The sequence below is a fragment of the Suncus etruscus genome, chromosome 11 (genome assembly GCF_024139225.1).
Source record: "Suncus etruscus isolate mSunEtr1 chromosome 11, mSunEtr1.pri.cur, whole genome shotgun sequence".
NCBI lineage: Eukaryota > Metazoa > Chordata > Mammalia > Eulipotyphla > Soricidae > Suncus > Suncus etruscus.
Window position 1 is genome coordinate 93673711 of NC_064858.1, and position 23351 is coordinate 93697061.

Sequence of the window (23351 nt, forward strand, 5' to 3'; positions counted from 1 at the left end):
TCATGGGGGTATATTGGCCTCCTTCCTGGGCCAGGGGTGAGGTTCCACCACAGAGCTGGGTGCTCCCAGCTGCCTATTTGCTGCAATCTTCTTAGGTAGCCATTTTCAGCCCAGCTCAGTGTGTACTTTACTTCCCATTGCAGAATTCAAATGGGATTTACACTGGCTTCATCAAAGTCCAGATGGAACTCTGCAAACCTCCGCAGACCTCGCCAAGCCCGGGAAAACTGCCGCCTGGTAGCAATGGCTGCGTGAACACGCTTCATATCAGCAGTACCAACACCGTCCGGGAGGTGATCGAGGCCCTGCTCAAAAAGTTCCTCGTGACTGAGAGTCCCAACAAGTTCGCACTTTATAAGCGATGCCACAGGGAAGATCAAGGTGAGGCATCTGCTTCAAGGTCACCTTGTCCAGACACCCTTCTTAGGAACTGGGGTGAGGTGGGGGAAATGATCTTACTCTGACTACTTCCTAGAGGTTCCTGCATTTGTTCTGGGGATAAGAGGGGCTCCGGCATATTTCCATGGTCATTTATAGGGAATCGATGAAGGTGTGTGTGTGTGTGTGTGTGTGTGTGTGTGTGTGTGTGTGTGTGTGTGTGTGTGTGTGTGTGTGTGTATAAGAGGGGCTCCATTTATAGGGAATCGATGAAGGGGTGTGTGTGTGTGTGTGTGTGTGTGTGTGTGTGTGTGTGTGTGTGTGTGTGTGTGTAAGAGGGGCTCCAGGGGCTCCAGCATATTTCCAGAGGTTCCTGCATTTGTTCTGGGGATAAGAGGGGCTCCAGCATATTTCCATGGTCATTTATAGGGAATCGATGAAGGTGTGTGTGTGTGTGTTTCTGTCTGTCTTATGTCCCTGGCTCAGGCAGGGGTCATGGGCATACAAAGCAGTTCCTTAGCCCTTTTGCTCTCTCTCTCTGTCCCTAGCCAATTTAATGCTAAAGATCTTGAAATTTCCCACGACATGTTCCCTATTCAAGGTACATGTGAGTGTTTCCACGTGTTTCAGACTTAACAGCTCTGGGACAGTCCTTCTGTTTCCCCTGTTTGTTGTGCAAGGCACAGGGGAGCCTTTTGGCAATGATCCATCGTAAGTGCATAGTGAGTAAATAACATTGAAATGTTATTTCATGGCTTCTGCCCGTGGTAATTTTCAAATGCAGTGGATAGAAAATACCAAGTTACAGCTTGACATTCAACCAGGATTCCTGGTTCAGCAGTCAGGCAGAAACTGATCCCAACGATGGACACCAGTGATTTAGTGATTCATTAAGTGCTAATTAGAAAATGGGGTATCCATGTGCTCAGTCAATCCTAGATGCTTTTTCTGGGGAGGGCGGACCCAACCCAGAGCATAGTGACCTTGATGTAATAATTGCCGGGGGTGGAAGCCAGCTTGTTGCGGGCCCTTCAGAGTGCCAGAGACAGACAGGCCAAGATTCTGATCCTCGAAAGCTGCTTCTGCCCGGCAGAGAAGTTCAGCTTAGGTGACGGTTTTATCTGCCAGTCTGTTCACCTGATTGCATGGATTTCAGCTGCACAGTATGACAGCCAAAGCTTCCTTTCATGAACCAAGTCGGGCATACCAGGCATGCATGCCAACCCCTTGAATTACCTCCTAACCCTGTTCAATTTCTGGCACAATATTATACCTCTCCCAACTCCCTGGTACTAATAGTTTTGGGCCTAGTGGTCCCCAGCACAACCAGACAGCACTGGTTTTTGGGCCAACATTGATATCATAGTGGGCCAGGTCTTACTGAGAGGGGTCTCCAGGCCCCTTGAGGACTTCCAAAAAATCAGAAGGCTGCTGTCCCCCCAAATTAATCCCTTCCCTTCCCTTTTTTTTTTTTTTTTTTTTTGTTTTTGGGCCACACCCGGCAGTGCTCAGGGGGTTACTCCTGGCTGTCTGCTCAGAAATAGCTCCTGGCAGGCACGGGGGACCATATGGGACACCGGGATTTGAACCAACCACCTTTGGTCCTGGATCCGCTGCTTGCAAGGCAAACACTGCTGTGCTATCTCTCCGGGCCCAATCCCTTCCCTTTTAAAAGGAGCAGCAGAATTAGCAAAAGCTCATATTGGGGGCTTGTGCTATAGAATAGCTTCAGGTAGGATATTTGCCTTGTATGTGACTGACCTTGTTTGATCCTCAGAACCCATTGTACTCCCAAGCATGACCAGGAATAATCCTTGAGTGCAGAGCCCAGATTAAACCTTGAGCACTGCCAGGTTGACTGCTTTCCTCCATTTTGACATTGCTATTGCCTGTAATGCTGAAAGACTTTTCCAGTCTTGGGTTTCATGGAAGAAAGCTTTAACTGTCCAAAGGAAGCCCATTTTGGAATTGATACTGCGGCTGGGAGCCAAACCCAGAGGTGCTTTAAGTCATTACCTTTCCCCAATTCATGCTTTTGGTGGTGGAGTGATGGTGGTGGTGGTGGTGGTGGTAAAGGTCCACAGTGCCCCAGGTCTCACGTGGAGACATGCATTTCCAGCCTAAATTTAAACTTGAAGATTTATCCCCTGTTATTGCTAATAAGATGAATGTGAGGACTGTGGCTGTGGTAGTGTGGCTGGGGCTTTGGTCTGGTGTGTGGTCTAAGGGAATGAATGACTTTATACTCTTGATGGTGACATGTTCCCTGTGTCCTTTCTTGCCCAGTGTATGCCTGCAAGCTCTCAGACCGGGAACATCCTCTCTACCTGCGTTTGGTAGCAGGACCCCGAACAGACATGCTTAGTTTTGTTCTTCGTGAACATGAAATTGGAGAGGTAAGTGACAGTTCATTCTTGCTTTTAGCTCTGTACTGCCAGATGGCCCTTGTTATAGAGCTTTTGCCTGTGACTTTATAACTAAAAGGAAAAGGGGGATACAGAGAGAATGAGACAATCAGTTTTGGAAGGAAAGTATTTTTGTAAACAACTTCTAATTTTCTTTTTAAATTAATTCTCTTTCTTTCTTTCTTTCTTTCTTTCTTTCTTTCTTTCTTTCTTTCTTTCTTTCTTTCTTTCTTTCTTTCTTTCTTTCTTTCTTTCTTTCTTTCTTTCTTTCTTTCTTTCTTTCTTTCTTTCTTCCTTCCTTCCTTCCTTCCTTCCTTCCTTCCTTCCTTCCTTCCTTCCTTCCTTCCTTCCTTCCTTCCTTCCTTCCTTCCTTCCTTCCTTCCTTCCTTCCTTCCTTCCTTCCTTCCTTCCTTCCTTCCTTCCTTCCTTCCTTCCTTCTTTTCTTTCTTTTCTTTCTTTCTTTCTTTTCTTTCCTTTCTTTCTTTCTCCCACCTTCCCACCTCTCCCTCCCTCCCCTTCCCCCTCTCCCTCCCCTACCCTCCCCTCCCCTCCCCTCCCTCCCTCCCTCCCTCCCTCCCTCCCTCCCTCCCTCCCTCCCTCCCTCCCTCCCTCCCTCCCTCCCTCCCTCCCTCCCTCCCTCCCTCCCTTCCTTCCTTCCTTCCTTCCTTCCTTCCTTCCTTCCTTCCTTCCTTCCTTCCTTCCTTCCTTCCTTCCTTCCTTCCTTCCTTCCCAGCCGGAGGATCAAACCTCAGTCTGTCCTAGGCTAGCTGGGCAAGGCAGATGCCTTACCGCTTGCACCACCACTCTGGCCCTTCTTTTCTTTCTTTTCTTTTATGTTTAGGTCATAACTGGCTTTGTTTTGGGCTTATTACTGGCTTTGGCTTTGTGTTGAGGGAGCCCTCCTTGAAGGGCTCAAGATTGTATGTCATGCTGGGGTTTGAGCCTTGGACAGTTGCATGTAAGAAGGCCAAGTGCCTTACCAACCCACTGTACTATCCCTTTGGCCCCTTCCTATGTTTTTAGACTTAGAAATAGCCTTAGGGGCTGGAGTGATAAAACAGCAGATAGGGCGTTTGCTTTTCACAAAGCCTATCCTGGTTCGATTCCTGGCATCCCATCTGCCAGGAATGAATCTTTAGTTCAGAGCCAGGAGTAACTCCAGAACATTGCCAGGTGTGCCTCCCTGTCCCACTTCCCCAAAGGGAAAAGAATAATCAAAGTTAGCCTCTGATACTTTGCAACACTTATTCTATGGCCTCTTATCTTCAGAGGGGGCCGGAAATGTGTGCCCATGGTCTTTCCCTCCCTCTTTTAAAGATCTCCACCCAGAGAGTAATTTTCACCCCTTCTGTCTCCAAATTACTTGGATCCAGCTGAACTTTGAAAGGTGATACTTCTCCATATGTTTGCCACTAACAGAAGTCTGCAGGCTAATTCATCCTAAAGGGAAATAAAAAGGAAATTCAATCTCCTTTACCCCAAAAGGCATTTAACTTCCTGGAATCTTTGGCCAACACGCCCTACCTTTTTTTTTTTGTGCATAAAAGAGTCAAGAATTATGTCTCTGTATATCACATTTGTCATTTTCTCTTATGGAGAATTGTAGTTAGGTCACTTTGGTTTAAAAAAAAAAGCACTTTGAGATCAAGTGTCAACCTTAAAACGATGCTTAAGTAATAAATCTCTCCAGCTCTGCTTCTCCGTCCTCTGGGCAGAATAGAAGCTGGTAAGATTATCCACTTCGGACATTTCTTGACGCAGTGAGTCTAGTTTCTAGGTTAAACGTTGGGAAGACAGAAGGTGGAGCTCAGTGCTGAGAATCCAGAGGCCCGATAGGTGCATTTCTGAGTTCAGTCCCCAATCACTCACATGGCCAAAAATAGACAAATAAGCCAGTAATTTAATTCTTTACTGCACCTCTTATTTGCTTAGAAGTTGCCTGTATTACAGACATATTTGTAACCATGGTTCTTAAATAAAGATATGTATTTTAAAAAAAGGAAAACATAGCAATTAATCATAACAAAGTGACTTTTATTGCTTTATTAAAAAAATGAAGTTGGGGGCCCGGAGAGATAGCACAGCGGCGTTTGCCTTGCAAGCAGCCGATCCAGGACCAAAGGTGGTTGGTTCAAATTCCGGTGTCCCATATGGTCCCCCGTGCCTGCCAGGAGCAATTTCTGAGCAGACAGCTAGAAGTCACCCCTGAGCACCGCCGGGTGTGGCCCAAAAACCAAAAAAAAAAAAAAAGTTGCCTATGAAAATGTTTGCCATGTATTTAGCCTTTCATTGCATAATTATTTTTTGTTTTGTTTGGGGGGGTTGTCAACACTTAGTAGTGCTCATAGCTCATTGCTTGGAGGGGTTGCACTTGGGTGTTCTCAGGGGGGAACCACACAGCACCCCTGAACCCTGACTCAACAATAGACTCCAGCTGGGAGAGGGGCCCCACAACCTCCTCCTTGCTCAGATTCAGAGACAGTTTGAATGCACTTGTGTTTTTTTTTTTTTTTTTTTTTATAATTTTCTCAGTGGGAAGCCTTCAGCCTGCCGGAACTGCAGAATTTCTTGCGCATCTTGGACAAGGAAGAGGACGATCAGCTGCAGAACCTGAAGCGACGTTATGAGGCCTACAGACACCGGCTGGAAGATGCTCTTCGCGAGGTGTGGAAACCCGATTAAAAAACGCCCAGGCTCCTGGTGACACGCGCCAAGATGGCACAGGACCTGCAGATAAACTGGCACAGGGCCTCTCTCTCCTCGGAGGGATGCTTCCTTGCCCCATGATGCTTGGGTCACCCCTCTTTTCTCTTTAGATTTAGTGACACTCCTACCCCGGCCTGGTCATATGTCTGCAAGCTGTGAATCTGCAGTCTCATCTGGAGCCTTCTAGAGTGCCTGGGAAGTGTGGACTTGGGGTGTTACTTCTTTTATTTTTTTTTTCCTTTCAGTTATTCTAAAGATGTGATGATGTTAAGCTTAAGGATGTGCAAATGCTTTTTGAAAGCTTAACGAGGACTCTATCTGAATACCTGTCATACGTTGAAACTACCTGTCCTGTAAGAAAAATGTTTTAATGTCAGGAAACAGTTCATGTTAACTGAAAGAGGCAGGAGGCTGGGAAGCCTGAGGGGTGTTGTGTGAAGGAATCTCAGGAGTTTGACATGGAAAGTAAAGAGCAAGTTTGGAAGGAGGCGCATGAGGGAAGTTGGGGAGTGCTGAGGGAGGTGGTTTGGAGGATGAGTTAGTTGGTTGTTAGTAGAGCAAGGTATATTATGTTTGATTGGAAAGGAGATGAGGCATTCTGTTCTGAGATGTGAGGTATGTCATGGGATGGTTTGGTCTACCAGTGAGGGGAAAAGTGGTGCTACAGCCAAAGAAAGTGGGAGCTTGGCAAAAAAAGAGAAGAGGTCACTTAATAGCTGGCCTGTGAGTCCAAGATTGGGGTAGAGTTGCAGCCCAACCCCGTCCCCACAGCCTGAATGCTCTTGTGTTTGTCTTATGCCCCATTTGCTTACCTATGACACATAGTATGTGGAGATCCCAGTCACCTCTGACCAGCCCAGGTTTTCCAAGTTGGAAAGGAAATGGTTGGTCAGTGAAGGATTCCCTTTACTTAGCTTTGGGGCCACACCCAACAGTTGTCTGGAGCTGCTACTCTGGGCTCACTCCTGGCAGTACTTGGTGGGTAGATGATACATTGCCAGGATCCAGCCCAGCCATTGCCAGGATCCAGCCCAGCCTTTCCTTTGCGCCATTTCCCTGTCCCCTCTTCTGCCCTCCCCCCCCCCACCCCCAGCCAGCAGCACATTTGGAGACAATCGCTTTCTCTCTTCCCACCCCTGAATTTTTTTTCTTAAAAAAGTTGATTTTTTTTTTTTCTTAGATCAGTGACACGAACAACCAGCTCCCACACTCAGGTCCTCAGTTCCAAAGGAGACAGCGGGGCAGGGTGTGAAATCTGCCCCAGCAGACCACTCTGAGGGTTTCTGTCAGACAGGCTTGAACCAAGGAACCAGCTCCATCAACCAAAGAAAAGCAAGTGCAATAGAAGCCCTCCTGCCTCAGCCCTGTCCTATGCCCTGACTCAGAACTGAGTTGTGGCCAGAGTGGCTTGTTTCCTAGGGGCCTCAACATCTGTTTTAAGTTTAGGTTTTGGCTTTTCTTTTCTTTCTTTCTTTCTTTTTTTTTTTAAATAAATTCCCAAGGAATTGTTAACACTTTGGTGACACCTAATGGATTCCTTTTGAAATTCCAAGGTGCTTCAGTTCTTTGCCTCTGAAGTGAGCTGTGCCTTACATATTTCTGTCACGATTGTGTAGAGAAGTACCCTGACCTGTTGGAGGCAGAGGGAAGGGTTGAATTCTTCCATGCCACCCCTCGAAGAGACAATCACCTCTTTCTGAGTCGCTCACAGAAAGATGGAAAAACAAAGCAGAGCTAGCTCCGAGATACGTGTGGCACATCTTGTATACTTTTGCATGTAGCTTTTTAGTGTATTGATGGTTTTTTTTTTTTGTTGTTGTCGTTGTGTTTTTTTATTTTTTTTATTTTTTAGTGACATTGTCATCCAATACGTTATTGTTCAGGGAATTACCTTCGTGGTGTTTTTGTTATTTTATTTTATTTTAAATATACCTATTTTACTAGTCAGGCTAGTGCTAGGGTTTGAGTATACTGTTAGCAATCACCTGGTCTCTTAATTATCCAATCCAGTAAGCTTAGATTTTTGTGAAGTCTTTATTTCTCAGATTAAGACACTGTTCGAACCTACAATAGTTGCTGATGGGTATCTGTGAATTATTTTTTTTCTTCTTTACTTGAAGTTGATTTTTCTCCAATGGGCTTCTTCATCTGCATTGCCTAGAACCTCATTCGTCGTCATGTGCACTACAGGCCTCAATTTGGAAAACTTGACTGTCTTGAAAGGGTCAGTTTTTGATTCTTTTAAGAGTGTTCTTCTCTCCCAAACACTGGTCACTGCAGCAGCATTTTTTTTTAACGTGTCAAAGAAGAAAGGCCACGGAGGCCAAAGCTGTTTTTGTTTTAGTTTTTTTAAATCATTGCACAAGTTCTTGCGTTAAATTAAACTAAGCTATATTGTAATACTGTTTTCAATATGTGATGGTACAAGAGCGATGTTAAAAGAAGGAAGGAGTTGTATTGCAGGGGAGCATTTTAAATCACAGAAGTAAAAATGCTATAATATTTATAATTTTGATGAGTTTTAAGTTTATTTTTATAGGAAAGATTTCTCTTTCCTAAGATTATTTCTGGAATGACGGATTGTTTCCATTATTAAACATTGAAATGTTCGTTGATGTCTCCTGTTTCTGTGTATGGTGATAATGAAGTGAAAAGAAGATCAGAGTTTCTTCTGCTGTGATATTTGGGTCACATACCAGAAAGCGACAGTTTGGTGGTGCTCGCGGTGGTGGCGGGTGCTTCCAGACTTGTGTTCAGGCAACACTGGGAGCTTTCCTGGTGATTGCAACCACCAGACTGGAAGCTCAATGGCATGGCCCCAGCTTGCTCTGAGACTATAAGGTGCTGGAATTGAACCAAAGTTGATTACGTGCGTGGCAAGTACTTTAACCCCTGCATAGCTTTCTAGTTGCAGAATCTGATAGCTGTTAATTGGGTCTGAGTGGGTCACAAGTCTTCTACTTGTCATTTTTTTCTTTGCTTTATGTGTGGTGACAATAGCCCTGTCTGATGTCTGCCTACACAACATAATACTAAAATACAACATAATACAGTTATTTTTTAATCTCAAATATACATACATTTATAAGTTTAAAAGTTTAAAAGCAGGAGTAGTTGAAAGCTTCTTATAATGTAGACTCCCTTTGTTTAATATCAAAATAAATGATTGGGGCCGGAGAGATGGCATGGAGGTGGGGCATTTGCCTTGCGTGCAGAAGGATGGTGGTTCGAATCCCAACATCCCATATGGTCCCCTGAGCCTGCCAGGAGTGATTTCTGAGCATAGAGCCAGGAGTAACCCCTGAGCGCTGCTGGGTGTGACCCAAAAACCAAATAAATAAATAAATAAATGAATGAATGAATGATTGCCCTGGCGGTCTCCAGGACCAGTTTCAGTATATTCATACATTGGTTAACCTAGCTTTCTTGGAAGATGATAAGGCATCAGGGACTGGGTTTATTCCCTGAGAGTACCACTACATTATCATTTTACTTTTTGTTTTGGGGCCATACCTGACAATGCTCAGGGATTGCTTCTAGCTCCGGACTCAGAAATCACTCCTCGAAGTGCTCAGGTGAGTAGCCATATGGGATACTGGCGATCAAACGTGACCTGGTTTTGTGCAAAGCAAGTATGCCCTTACCTACTGTCCTAGCTCTCTGACCCCACTCATTTAATTTTTAAACGTTTCTTACTCTTTATCATGAAGTGTGGCATAACTTTTAGAACTATTTTAAGAGGTCCAAGAGAGAGCTCAATGGACTGAGTGCATTCACTGAGCCCAGAAACAACAAAATATTACTTTAAAATGGGCTAAGAAGATTGCTCAAAAGGCTGGACTCTATGTGCTACATGTGAGAAATCTGGGCTCCATCTCCATTGCTGCATGATTGTGTCCTTCCCCCCGCCAAAAAACCCCCCACCAAATCCCAGCTTTTGAGCGGGTCTGGGGTTTGCAGTCACATCCAGCATTGCTCTTGGGCTACATCTAACTGCTGTGGGGTTACTCCTGCTGTGTCTGCCTCCTCAAGGCCTGTATTATCTCTCCAGCCCCTTTTGAAACCAGGGGTATGGGAACACTAACTGAAAATGCGTGTTAATATAAAACTTATTCCTTCTACCATCTGTCTCCACGTTGACATTTGTACTCCTGTAGGAATGTCTGATCTTTTCAGACAGAATCCCAGCTCATCCTTACTGTTGGCAAATTTGTACTACAACACTGCCCCCTAGGGGTGCTGGTGAACTAATAGGTCCCAGACTATGCATGGCTCTAAACTAAGGCAATCTCTTTAGCTGAAATGGTGATTGGAATCTAGTCTGGGTGCAGGGGGAATGCTTTGGAAATTGGTTTTTGGCGGGTCTGTGGGCACATTCAGCAGTACACAAAAGTTTACTCCTTGGGGCCGGGCGGTGGCGCTAGAGGTAAGGTGCCTGCCTTGCCTGCGCTAGCGTTGGACGGACCACGGTTCGATCCCCCGGCGTCCCATATGGTCCCCCAAGCCAGGAGCAACTTCTGAGCACATAGCTAGGAGTAACCCCTGAGCGTTACCGGATGTGGCCCAAAAACCAAAAACCAAAAAAAAAAAAAAAAAAAAAAAGGCGTTTACTCCTGGCTCTGCTTTGTAATTACTGATGGTGAGCTCGGGACCATATGCAAAGCAAGTGCCCTACCCCACTATAGTATCTCTCCAGCCCCGTTTTGAATTTTTTTTTTTTTTTTGGTTTTTGGTTTTTGGGCCACACCCGGCAGTGTTCAGGGGTTACTCCTGGCTGTCTGCTCAGAAATAGCTCCTGGCAGGCACGGGGGACCCTATGGGACACCGGGATTCGAACCAACCACCTTTGGTCCTGGATCGGCTGCTTACAAGGCAAATGCTGCTGTGCTATCTCTCCGGGCCCCGTTTTGAATATTTTTATCCTTTAAAAAGATTTAGCTCCGGGGCTGGAGAGATAACATGGAGGTAGGGAATTTGCCTTGCATGCAGAAGGACGGTGGTTCGAATCCCAGCATTTCATATGGTCCTCTGAGCCTGCCAGGAGCTATTTCTGAGCAAAGCCAGGAGTAACCCCTGAGTGCTGCCAGGTGTGACCCAAAAACAAAACAAAACAAAACAAAAAGATTTAGCTCCAGAGCTGGAGAGATCGTACAAAGGTTAAGGAGCTTGCCTTACATGCAGTTGACTCTGCTTCTGTCCCTATCCCTGATATCACAGGTGATCCCCTGTGATCCCCTGAGTACCACTTGGAGTTGTCCCCGACATTAGAGCTAGGAGTGAGACTGGGGACCACCTGGGCTTCACCCAAGGATGCTAGGGTGGGGTACAACATATTGTTATCCAACTCAGAGCTTCTGCCTGCAAAGTGTACTCCAGCCTTTTCAGCCATCTCCCTAGCTCTAAACAACTTTTTGTTTTGTTTTGTTTTTGGGTCACACCTGGTGGAGCTCAGGGGTTACTTCTGACTATGTGCTAAGAAATCGATCCTGGCTTGGGGGACCATATAGGACGCCAGGGATTGAATCCAGGTCCATCCTGAGTCAGCTGTGTGCAAGGCAAAACACCCTACCACTGTGCTATTGCTCCAGCTCCTAAACAAATATTTTTAAGTTACAAATCAGTTCTTGACAATGAAATATGGTATTTAGAAGACTATTAGATCATTCTAATTAAATGTTAGGATATATTTTTGAAGGATGAACATTCTATTTCCAGGGCTGTTTTGAAAGTGGAAGGAACCTCTTAGGACAAAGCCAGAGCTAGTATTCAGCCAGCAGCAGCTACAGTCACAGCGTACGTGGCCCTCTCATTCTCTTCTGCAAGCTGTAGACACCCATTTTTCTTCTCCACAAGCTATATCTGCAGGGCCATCTGTTAGAGAGAGGGGAGGACAGGAACACTAGTAAACTAATTTAATTGGCAATTTTAAGTCTTGCGGAAAATGTACCAGCCAAAATAGAGAATGGGATGGCTGGGGCTGGAAAATAGTCATAAAAGGATACTTTGGCAGTGACATTGGAGTTAGTGGTGGCGACTGCCATGGCTAGAATGAGTCTTGCTCTCAGCAGAGCAACAGGAACCAAACCAGAGCCATGGCTGCTACAGTGATAGCAGTTGGACCATAGCTCCTGCAGGATCTATAGACCACTGTGTTTTGCAAGCTATAAAACATATGGAACCTCAAGTAAAACAAGTTTTTCAAAGTCTACCAAAATCTGCCTTTGGTGGGGGCTGTTACAGAGGACTATTTTATTCCAAAATGACAAAGAGGAAAGTCAGTTCGTCTGCCAACCATGGAAAAAATAAGAGATGGTCATTACTCATGTACTAATTATGCTTTTTTAATCACTCAATAAAAGAGGATGTCCCTATATGACAGCCAAAAACCAAGGAAACTAAAGGTTTACTTTAGCTAAAAATGAAATAAGCTTTGATTTTAAGTTCTTTCTTAATAGTTTTCTGTATGATACCAACTTCTGTTGTTTTTTTTGGATTGCATCCAGCGGCATTCAGGGGTTACTCCTGGCTTGGGGTACTAAATGGGATGTTGGGGATCAACCCTGTGTCCATCCTGGGTCAGCTGCATGCAAGGCATACGCCCTACCACTGTGCTATCACTCTAACCCCAAAGATACCAACTTTTTATGATAAAATACCCCTAAACTAAAATAACAAAAAGAGATTCCCTAGAGAGGCACTTGGCTCTTTTGCGGACTAGTAAGCACCAGTGATGCTCAGGGCTTACTCCTCGCTCTGCACTCAGGAATCATTCTTGGCAGTGCTTGAGTGACCATATAGGGTGCTGTGGATTGCACCTCAGTTGGCTGTATTCAAGGCATCATACCCTATATGCTATACTCTCAGTTGCACTTTGCTCTTTGACCCCTCACTTGCACCTGACAAATGCAGGAATGTCAGGATCTCAGTCATACACACATGCCATGGCCAGACCAAAGAAAGCCTAGGGGTTGGAGGATGAAGCCCTAGAGAGGCTCAGAGGCAGTAAAGAACTCAGACAACAGTTTCCATACATTAGATATGAACAGATGACTAGGTTGCCATCATCACCAAGAATGTTTTCAAGTACAGTAAGGGAGTCCCCAACTCCCCCCCAAAAAAACCTCAAGTGCATATTTTTCATATATTACTGAAGAACACCCAAGCTTTGGAACAAATTTATGCCTTTTTTTTTGGGGGGGGGGTTTGGGTCACACCCAGTGGCGCTCAGGGGTTACTTCTGACTCTGTGCTCAGAAAGTGCTCCTGACAGGCTCGAGGGACCATATGGGATGCCAGGATTTGAACCACGATCCATCCTGAATCTGTTGCATGCAAGGCAAACACCCTACTGCTGTGCTATCTCTCTGGCCCAACAAATTTATACTTTTTATTTTATTTTTCTGGTTGTTGGGTCACACCCAGCAGTGCTCAAGACCCACTCTTGGCTCTGCTCAGAGATCTCTCCTAGAGTTGCTCTGAGGACCGTACATACGCCATGCTGGAGATCAAACCAGGGTACCTTAGCATCTACCCTATTTCTTCAGGCCTTATTTTAATTTTTTTTTTTTTTTTTTTTTTTTGGTTTTTGGGCCACACCCTGTGCCGCTCAGGGGTTACTCCTGGCTATGCGCTCAGAAGTTGCTCCTGGCTTCTTGGGGGACCATATGGGACACCGGGGGATCGAACCATGGTCCGTCCTAGGCTAGCGCAGGCAAGGCAGGTACCTGACCTCCAGCGCCACCGCCCGGCCCCTATTTTAAATTTTTTTAATTTGAGGCGGTGTGATTTATAATTGTGTTCAAGATTGAACTGCATGCAATTCCTTCATACAATGTTCCAAATCCTCCTGCCTGCCCCCTCATAACCACCCCATCATGTTAACATGATCACTCCAGTAGTCTCTGAAATGCCATTCCTGACATAACAAGATTTAGAACTGGTAGCAGGTTGGCCATGTGCATTTGGTCAAGTTGCTGCTGACTTCCTGTCCATTTTGACACCCAGAGAGCACTCACTTGCTGTTATCCTGTATGCTACACAGATTTCTGCATATTTTTTGAGAGGTTAGTGTGGAAGCAGGAGTGAGAAAAACTATTAGAATTAGAAAATAGTGAAGTTGGGCCCGGAGAGATAGCACAGCGGCATTTGCCTTGCAAGCAGCTGATCCAGGACCAAAGGTGGTTGGTTCGAATCCCGGTGTCCCATATGGTCCCCCGTGCCTGCCAGGAGCTATTTCTGAGCAGACAGCCAGGAGTAACCCCTGAGCACCACCGGGTGTGGCCCAAAAACCAAAAAAAAAAAAAGAAAAGAAAAGAAAAGAAAAAGAAAATAGTGAAGTTTAGTGAAGTCTCATGGGGACGTGTTCTATTTTGAGGATTTGGTGGTTTGTTTTTTTAGGAACCACATCCAGCAGTGTTTAGGGCTTACTCCTGGCTCTGCATTCGGGGATCATACTGGATGCTGGGGATCAAATCTGGGTTGATAACATTCAAGGCAAGCACACTACCCATACTATTGCTCCAGACCCTCTAGTTTTGTTTTTAGGGGCCACACCTGCTGCTTGGTTTTCTTTGAGAAATTTCTGCACTCTCTCCAGCCTCTGCCATTTTTTTTTTTTTGTGGTTTTTTTTTGGGTCACACCCGGCAGTGCTCAGGGGTTATTCCTGGCTCCAGGCTCAGAAATTGCTCCTGGCAGGCACGGGGGACCATATGGGACGCCGGGATTCGAACCGATGACCTCCTGCATGAAAGGCAAACGCCTAACCTCCATGCTATCTCTCCGGCCCCAGCCTCTGCCATTTTTTAAAAGTTAAAAAGCAAACCATGAGGATTCTGTCAGCATCACAAAAAGTTGGGTGTTTGGGGCCGGAGTGGTGGTGCAGCAGTAGTTTTCCTTGCACATGGTTGACCTAGGATGGACCATGGTTCGATTTCCCGGGGTCCCATATGGTTCCCCAAGCCAGGAGTAACCCCTGAGCATCACCAGGTGTGGCCTCAAAACAAAAAAAAAAATGCTGGGTGTTTGATTTGGGGAGAAGGAAGTTTACTTTAACCTGGAGACTTCATGTATTCAGTCTTTCAGAGCAGAGTCTGGCGGCTTTAAAGCTCTTTAGAGATTTTTCTGCAGCCCAAATCGAGATGCCTTTTGTCCCTATGACATTCCTACCATTCCTTCAGGTACATGAAGGACTAAGTAATTAATTAGTCTAATTAAACTAATCAATCTTTTCTCAAAAGTGGAGTCTCACTGTAAAAGACTTTCTAATTTCCAAGTGTCATAAAATGTGTTTACCTTTTTAAAAAATGTTTTATTATAACACTGGTTTACAAATTTGTTCACAGTACAGTTGTTTCAGGCATTCAGTGTTCCAATCCCAATCCCACCACCAGTATGACCTTCCCACCTGCACCACAACCTGCCCTCTAAGCAGGCACAGATTTACTTAATATTATTTGTCCCACAACAAAGGCAAATGGGATTATCAAAACTTAAAAGTCAGTTGTGATCATTGTTTTCTCTCACAATGGTGTTATTGAAAACATTGTTGGAAAATTTACTGGACTGGTTGGGGCTAGTGGAGCTTTTCCATCATTGAGCTTTGTCTTCTACACAACTTTTGGTATTTAACTAAATAAAGAGGTAACGGTCATGCTTGAATAGCCTGGAAGTGAGTTAGTTTACTGGCAAAAAGCCAAGGAGCTAATGTTTAGGAAGTCTCAGCAAGCTGCAGGCTAGTGTGTGTGGGGTTCAGGGTAGGCTGGATACATGGGTAAGATGAAGAGTGGGGGGAGCCAGCCAGAACGTAAGCCTTAAACTCACACCTAGCTTTAGGGTGGGGAGGGATTCCTGGAGGATGTGCTTGGGTCAGGAGGAAGTCCCAGCATTTTGTGCGTCCACAGCCTGTGGTTTGTGGTATACCATATACTCCAGCTACCTCCTGTATTACTCTGGGGTTACTTCCAGTAGTACTCAGAGGACCAGGTGGTACAGGAATTAAATTTGAGGCTCACACATGCAAAGCCTGTACTCTAACCTGGGCTATCTCTCCCACCCTCATCTTACTCTCATTTTTCTGAGGGTTTGCATGATATTTCTATTTTAAACCCTCCAGTTTCATTTTACATAGAAATTCTTTCACCAATGATAGGAATTCTGGAGCAATGAATATAAGTATTTTACCAAGTGTCTTATTTAGAATTCTTTTGTTTGTTTTGGGGGGTCATACATGGCAGCACTCAGGAGTTACTCTTGGCTCTACACTCAGAAATCACTCCTAGCAGACTCGAGGGACCATATGGGATGCCATGAATTGAACCACCATCTGTCCTGGGTTGGCTGCGTGCAAGGCAAATGCCCTACCACTGTGCTATTGCTCCTGCCCCTTACTTAGAATTCTTGAGTCATTACTATTTCAGGAAGGTGGTCCTGAAAGGAGAGAAGAAACTTTTTCTGTAAAGAAACAATTTATTTTATTTTTTTTGGTTTTTGGGCCACACCCGGTGTTGCTCAGGGGTTACTCCTGGCTGTCTGCTCAGAAATAGCTCCTGGCAGGCACGGGGGACCATATGGGACACTGGGATTCGAACCAACCACCTTAGGTCCTGGATGGGCTGCTTGCAAGGCAAACGACGCTGTGCTATCTCTCCGGGCCCGTAAAGAAACAATTTTAATGAATATTTGGGGGGGGTGTTGTTTTGAACCACACCCAACAATACTTAGAGCTACTCTTGGCTCTGTGCTCAGGGGTCACTCCTGGTAGGCTGAGGGTGCCAGAGACCAAATTTGGGGATTGAACCCAGGTTGTCTGTGTACAAGGCAAGCACCTTACTCACTGTCTTATCACTTAGGCCCAAACTCTTTTGAGTTCACTGGTGGCTCCAGATTCATTTACAAATAGAATAATAGCCAGGGAGCTAGCATCAGTGCCTCCCATGCAGCTGACCCAGATTCTATCTCTGGCTTCTCAAATGGTCCCCGAAGCACAACCAGGCGTAATTCCTGAGTGCAGAATTCAGGAATAACCCCTGTGCATCGCTTGATGTTGCTTTCCTCCCCAGCTCTGTCCCCCCCCCCCCACACCAAGAAATTAAAATGTCTGCTTTGCATGTGGTCAATCCCAGTTTGATTCTCAGCATTCTTGTTCCCCAAATAAAACTGGGAATAGTCCTAGGACCTACTGAATATAACCCGAACCCACCAAATAAACAAAGAAAAGCTGCTTGTCAGAGAGTACAAGAAGGCAGCCACAGAAATGGAAGACTTGGGGCCAGAACGGTGGCACAAGTGATAAGGCATCTGCCTTGTGCACGCTAGCCTACGACGACGGATCCCCCAGCGCCCCATATGGTGTCCCAAGCCAGGAGCGATTTCTGAGCAGATAGCCAGAAGTAACCCCTGAGTGTCACTGGGTGTGGCCCAAAAACCAAAAAAAGATAAGAAAAAAGGAAAAGAAATGGAAGACTTAGAAGTCAGAAGTTCAAGACTGTGCGTGGCATGTCATCCAGATTCATATCCTGGGCCAGAAATAGTGCTGGTTCAATCCCCTGCACCTCTTCTTCTAAACACCCCTGAGCACAGAACTGGGTGTGGCCCCATTGTACAGCCAGGCATGACTTACAAGTCCAGATCCTCATTCTACCAATTTAGTGTGCTAAGGAGGGAGGAAGCAGTTAGTGGGAAGAGGAGTCAAAGTGAGGCCATCGATGAAGTGTTACCTTGGGTTACCTCCACTAACCACCTCACCCCCAGCTTGCCTGTCAGGATTTTGGGGGCAATGGTCTTTGGTGCTACTCCAGATGGTATTCAGGGAGTCATGCTGTGTCCTGAACTATCGCTAAAGTTCAGGCTTGCTTTATGTCTTATATATTATTATGGCGAGGAGGGCATCAGATTGGGCCATACCCAATGGTGCTCAAGGGCAACTCCTGGCTTGGTGGTCAGGGGCCCCATATGTTGAGCTGGAGATCAGACGCAGATCAGCTGTGTGCAAGGTAACTGCCTTTTTTTAGGGGGGCACACCCCCAGTGATACTCAGGGGTTGCTCCTGGCTATGCGCTCAGAAATCGCTCCTGGCTTGGGGGACCATAAGGGACGCCAGGGGATCGAACCGTGGTCCGTCCTAGGTTACCACGTGCAAGACAAATGCCCAACTGCTTGTGCCACCGCTCCGGCCCCAAGTGCCTTAACCCCTCTATTATCTCTCCATATCCCTCAATTTCAACATCTCCCCAGCTGAACTGATTGGGCAAGAGCACACAGGGTCTGAGAGAAGCTGTTCGTTAAGGGAAAGGGGAATTCATTACCTGATGGAAGAGATTTCAAAACCAGATGTTATATCTTCGGTTATCTTATTGGAGATGCTAAGTTGCTCAAGAGGTCCAGGGTCCTCTCCTTACAATTCTCAGCCAACAGGGCCACTGGTTCAATGCGAGGCCCAAGGTTATAATCAGTAACACGACTATGGTGCCCGCGATTTTCCCCAGCCACCCTGGTAGTGCTCAGGGGCTTCAGAGCTATAGCTAGCAATGCTTGGAGCACCATGTGGTGCTGGGAATCGGACCAGGGTGTAAGCAAGATATGCACCCTACCTGCTATATTCACTCTGTCACCTTGTGGTGTTGATTTGAATTCAGGGCTTCTTCACACCTGCAAGGTGTGTTCTCCTCCCTGGAAGCAAATTTCCTCTGTATCATAACCAGACTCAGGCCTTTTTTTTTATGCTCTCTTTTTTTAAATTAATATCTTTATTTAAACACCTTGATTACAAACATGATTGTGGTTGGATTTCAGTCATGTAAAGAACGCCTCCCTTCACCGGTGCAACATTCCCACCAACAATGTCCCAAATCTCCCTCCTTCCCACCCCACCCCCGCATGTACTCTAGACAGGCTTTCTACTTCCTTCCTTCATTCACATTGTTATGATAGTTCTCAGTGTAGTTATTTCTCTAACTGCACTCATCACTCTTTGTGGTGAGCTTCATGTAGTGAGCTGGAATTTCCAGCCCTCCTCTCTTTTGTCTCTGAAAATTATTGCAAGAATGAATGTCTTTCATTTTTCTTAAAACCCATAGATGACACTCAGGCCTTCTGTTTCCACTGATGGTGCTCAAGAGAAGAGACTGGGCCTGCCCCAGGAGCCACAACAGGGCTGATAGACCCCCCAAAGAAAGCAGAATGGAGCTTAGGGAAACAGGTGAAGTTTGAGTCCTCTGGAGATGTGGGAGCCAATTAGAAAACTACCTGTTGGCTACCTTCCCCTAGGTAAATAATCATCTTTGGGGTCAGAGTGATAGGACAGTAGGGAAGGCACTTGCTTTGCAGTGGCTGACCTGATGATCTTTGGTGTCTCATATGGTCCCGTGAGTGTAGCCCCTCATGAAGAATTTCTGAGTAGAGCTAGAAATAACTCCTGAGCTCTTTACAGGAGCTCTGAGCTTGGTACTTATGTGTCCATTGTTCTATTTATTATTTTGCTTTTGGGTTAGACCTGGCAATGCTCAGGGTTTACTCCTAGCTCTGCACTCAGGAATCACTCATTGGAGCTTGAGTCACCATATCTTGTGCCGAATATTGAATGGGGGCTGGTCACATGCAAGGCAAATGTCTTAATTTTTTTTTTTTTTGTTTTTTTGGGCCACACCCTGTGACGCTCAGGGGTTACTCCTGGTTATGCGCTCAGAAGTTGCTCCTGGCTTCTTGGGGGACCATATGGGGCGCCGGGGGATCGAACCGCGGTCCTTCCTAGGCTAGCGCAGGCAAGACAGGCACCTTACCTCCAGCGCCACCGCCTGGCCCCAAATGTCTTAATTTTTGTCTCTTAGTCCCTTGAGGGTAATTTTTTCATTTTTGTTTTTTGGGCCACACTCGGTGATGCTCAGGGGTTACTCCTGGCTACATGCTCAGAAATTTTCCCTGGTTTTGGGGGACTTTATGGGATGCCGGGGATCGAACCCAGGTTCATTCTAGGTCAGCCGCGTGTGAGGCAAATGCCCTACCACTGAGCTATTGCTCCAGCCCCACTTATGAGTATTTTTTTTTTGTCACACCCAACTTGGGACTCAGGAGTTGCTCCTTGCTCCAGAGAAACAGGAAGTGAAGCTACTGAGCCTGGGCATTTAGTATGTGAAGGGAACACACTAATACACACTACCTCTTTTCCAGTCTCAAGTCTTATGTTTATTGACAGGTTCTGAACACAAGTCTCATGCATGCAAGGCAAGTGCTCTACCATTGAACCACATCTCCAGCCAGCCCTACTCCTTTTTCTTTAAAAAATAAACCCCTCCCCCAAAGAAAAAGGGCCGAATACATAGCACAGCATATAGGGTATTTGCCCTGTACACAGCCAAGCCAGCATCAATTCCCGGCATCCCTTATAGTTCCCTGATCCTGTCAGAAGTGATTTCTGAGCAGTGTCAGGAGTAACCCCTAAGCACTGTCAGTGTGTGGTCCAAAATCCTTCCCCCCCAAAAAAAATAAAGTGGGGAGAGATAGTACAACTAGTGAAGGCACTTGCCTTATATGAGTCAATCCTGGTTTGATCCCTGACATGGCATAAGGTCCCGAAGCACTGTCAGGAGTAATTCCTGAGCACAGAGTAAGCTCTAATGAGCTCAAGCAAGGCAGGACACAAAAACAAAACCAAAGTTTTCTTTTGTAATTTAAATGTTTTGCACCTCTATAGATTTTATTTTTTTTTTTTTTTGGCCTAGTAACCCTTCCCAGTCTACATTGAAATACATGCAACATTTGTGTTCTTTCTCTTCTAACATGGGTCTTGGTAATCTTCAATATGAAAATAAATTGCATGTAAAGGTTTTTATCCCTCAGTTCTTTAGAAAAATTTGCCTAAAAATCAATTAATATCCTAGGCCGGAGCGGTAGCGCAGCAGTAGGGCATTTGCCTTGCACGCGACTGACCCAGGACGAACCTGGGTTCGAACCCCAGTGTCCCATATGGTCCCTTAAGCCAGGAGCAATTTCTGAGCGCATAGCCAGGAGTAACCCCCTGAGCATCATCGGGTGTGGGCCAAAAACAAAAACAAACCAAAAAAACCCACTAAAAAAACACCCCCTTCACCCATGCAACCTTCCCTACACCCTCCCCACCGTCTCTTGCCTCCCCCACCCCCTGCCTGCCTTCGAGACAGGCATTCTATTTCTCTCACTCACTACCATTGTCATGAGTTGTTGGTATAGTTATTTCTCTAACTGTACTCACCACTCATTGTGTTAAGCTTCATATCATAAAGCCTTCAGCTCTATTGTCTCTGGGGATTCTTGCCGTACTGTCTTTTATTTTTCTTAAATCCCACAGATGAGTGAGACTATTCTGTGTCTATCTTTTCCCTCTCTCTCTCTCTCTCTCTGACTCATTTCTCTCAGCAAAATAGCTTCCATGTCCATCCATGTATAGGAAAATTTCATGACTTCATTTTTCCTGAAGGCTGCATTTTTCCATTGTGCGTATATACCAGTTTCTGTAGCCACTCCTCTGTTGTCAGGCAGCTGAGTTGTTTCAGATCCTGGCTATTATCGTAAATAGAGCTGCAATGAACGTAGGCATGCAGAGGGCATTTTTGTATTATACTTTTTTGTTCCTAGGAGTGGTACTGCTGGATCATATGGAAACTTAGTTTCCAGTTCTTTGAAGAATCTCCATATTATGAAAATATGAAATCTTGACTCTCGCACTTTGTGAGCACGAGGAAATATGAGGCAAAGTTATCCGAAAATACTAATTGAGCATGAACTTTCTATTCGTGTACATTTTGAGGACATGCTAGCATTACAGGAGCTATGTAAGATCAGATGGATCTCAGATCTCCTGAAACATGAAAGCTGCCTCTTGCACACCTATCCATAGTGCTCAGAACCTAATGTCTGGGTCACACCTCTAAATCCCCAGGTCATCAAGAGTCAGCAGCCCAGTCGTTGGCTTTGGGCACCTGAATCTGCTCTTGCCACCAAGTTCTTAGGAACACACGAGTAACCTTCTCAGCCCACTGCCAGGACAAAAAGAGATGAAAGCCGTGCTGGGTCAGTGGGAACAGGTAAGTTCCAAGAACAGCTCTACAAGAGAGCACACACCTCCTTTCCTGACCCACAAATAACCTGTTTCTGACAACCGCATGGTACCTTGATGTATAACCTGTTAATATTCAGTTTATCTAGTTGGTCTTGAGTGTGAGGAGAGGCCTCTTGAGCAGTGCTCTAGGAACTGGGAACCATGCCAAGGAACTCAAGAGATATGGGTGATGGTCCAGTGCTTGGGCTTGCAGGTGGAGCTCAGGGAGCAAACTTGGGGCCTGCACAAACAAGGCACAAACAAGGCATGTGACCCATTTATCTCCCTGGTTTAGACTTTAGGTCACCAACTTAGCAGGAGGGTGCCTAACAATGACTTGCTTTCATAGCAATTTTGTTGGAACAAAGCCACACAGGGCTGTCTTTTATTTATTTATTTATTTATTTATTTATTTATTTATTTATTTATTTATTTATTTGTGGTTTTGGGTCACACCGGCAGTGCTCAGGGGTTACTCCTGGCTCCATGCTCAGAAATTGCTCCTGGCAGGCACGGGGGACCATATGGGATGCCGGGATTCAAACCGATGACCTTCTGCATGAAAGGCAAATGACTTATTTCCATCCATGCTTTTACGTATTTATTTTTAAATAAGATGGTATTCAAGAGGTTTTATTTTTTTTATCTCTTTATCAGAAACTCAGGACAGCTTTTATTGCTACAGTGGCAGTGTGTCATCGTCTGGCTTGCAAGCCTGACCTATGAACTCTCCCTTCAAGAAGTGTTTAGAACCCCCGTTGTGAAATCATTCAGGAACACATGACTGACATCATAGCAATCACAAGCAGCTTAGTTTATCTGTATTAAAACTGCCGAGATAAGATTTTTCCCTCTAAAGTAATAAATGGAGATGTCAGAATCTCTGCCCTAGTGTTCCTTCAGGGACTAAGAACTTCCTGGGCAGAAGCTCAGACCCGCAGGAGGCAAGGCCCGGCTCCCTTATCACATGAGCTATGAGGGCATCAAACGGTGCCAAGCATCCGGTCAATTTTTTTTAATATAATTTTTATTTTGATCATAGTGGCTTACATATTGTTGACAATAATATTTTAGGTACATGTTAACTTAATGTCAGGGGGATTCCTATCACCAAATTGTTCTCCCTACACCTCAGTTCCCATCCTACCTCTCATATCTTCCTCCCTCACCCCCGGGGCTTCGAGAATACGTGGTCTACTCTGTGCCTAACTTGCTATTAGTGGTCTTATACCTGTTTGGTCTTGGTAGCTCCCTTATTTCCTCCTGTAACTGGGAGGCGGGACTAGATAGATCAAGTTACATGGTTTTGTTTGAAGAAGAGAAAATAAACTGGGGTAAAAATCAAATACTCGGAAAATGGGCGGAGTCCTTCTAGAGGCTCTCATCATCGGTTTGAGAGATGAAGGGGAAAAAGGTGAATCACCCCAACAGTACAAAAAGAAGTGTCAAATAAAACATCCAGTGAGCACTCCGACAATAAAGGTAAGCACCACATAAAAGCCATGATCTTGAAATAAAAACATGGCAGAGCACATAAAGAAAGAAAGGAAGAAAATAAATATATAAATATAAATGGAGACAACAACTTCAATAACCACATCAAAACAATGAGAACGATAAAAACTAGATAGATAAATAAAAAATGGAGAAAAATTGTTTTGTTTTTTTTTTTTCTCTCCTGCACAGGCACAGTAAATATTGGGGTCATTCGAAAAGGAATTCCCTTGGCCTAAGAGCTACAGGGTTTCTCCACCCTTGGAGTATATTGTCATGGGATTAACTATAGACTCTGT

The 23351-nt window shown here is 45.3% G+C and overlaps 1 protein-coding gene across 1 annotated transcript in view; it reads left to right on the forward strand.

Annotated features, from left to right (window-relative positions):
• RASSF3 (Ras association domain family member 3) overlaps positions 1 to 6369 on the forward strand; it is a 96098-nt gene extending 89729 nt beyond the window's left edge. Inside the window, exons 3-5 of the mRNA XM_049782772.1 lie at positions 144 to 381; positions 2665 to 2774; positions 5316 to 6369. Of these exons, the coding sequence (XP_049638729.1) occupies positions 144 to 381; positions 2665 to 2774; positions 5316 to 5465 (498 nt within the window). The 3' untranslated portion in view covers positions 5466 to 6369. The remainder of the gene's footprint in view (positions 1 to 143; positions 382 to 2664; positions 2775 to 5315) is intronic.
• Positions 6370 to 23351: the final 16982 nt, after the last annotated feature.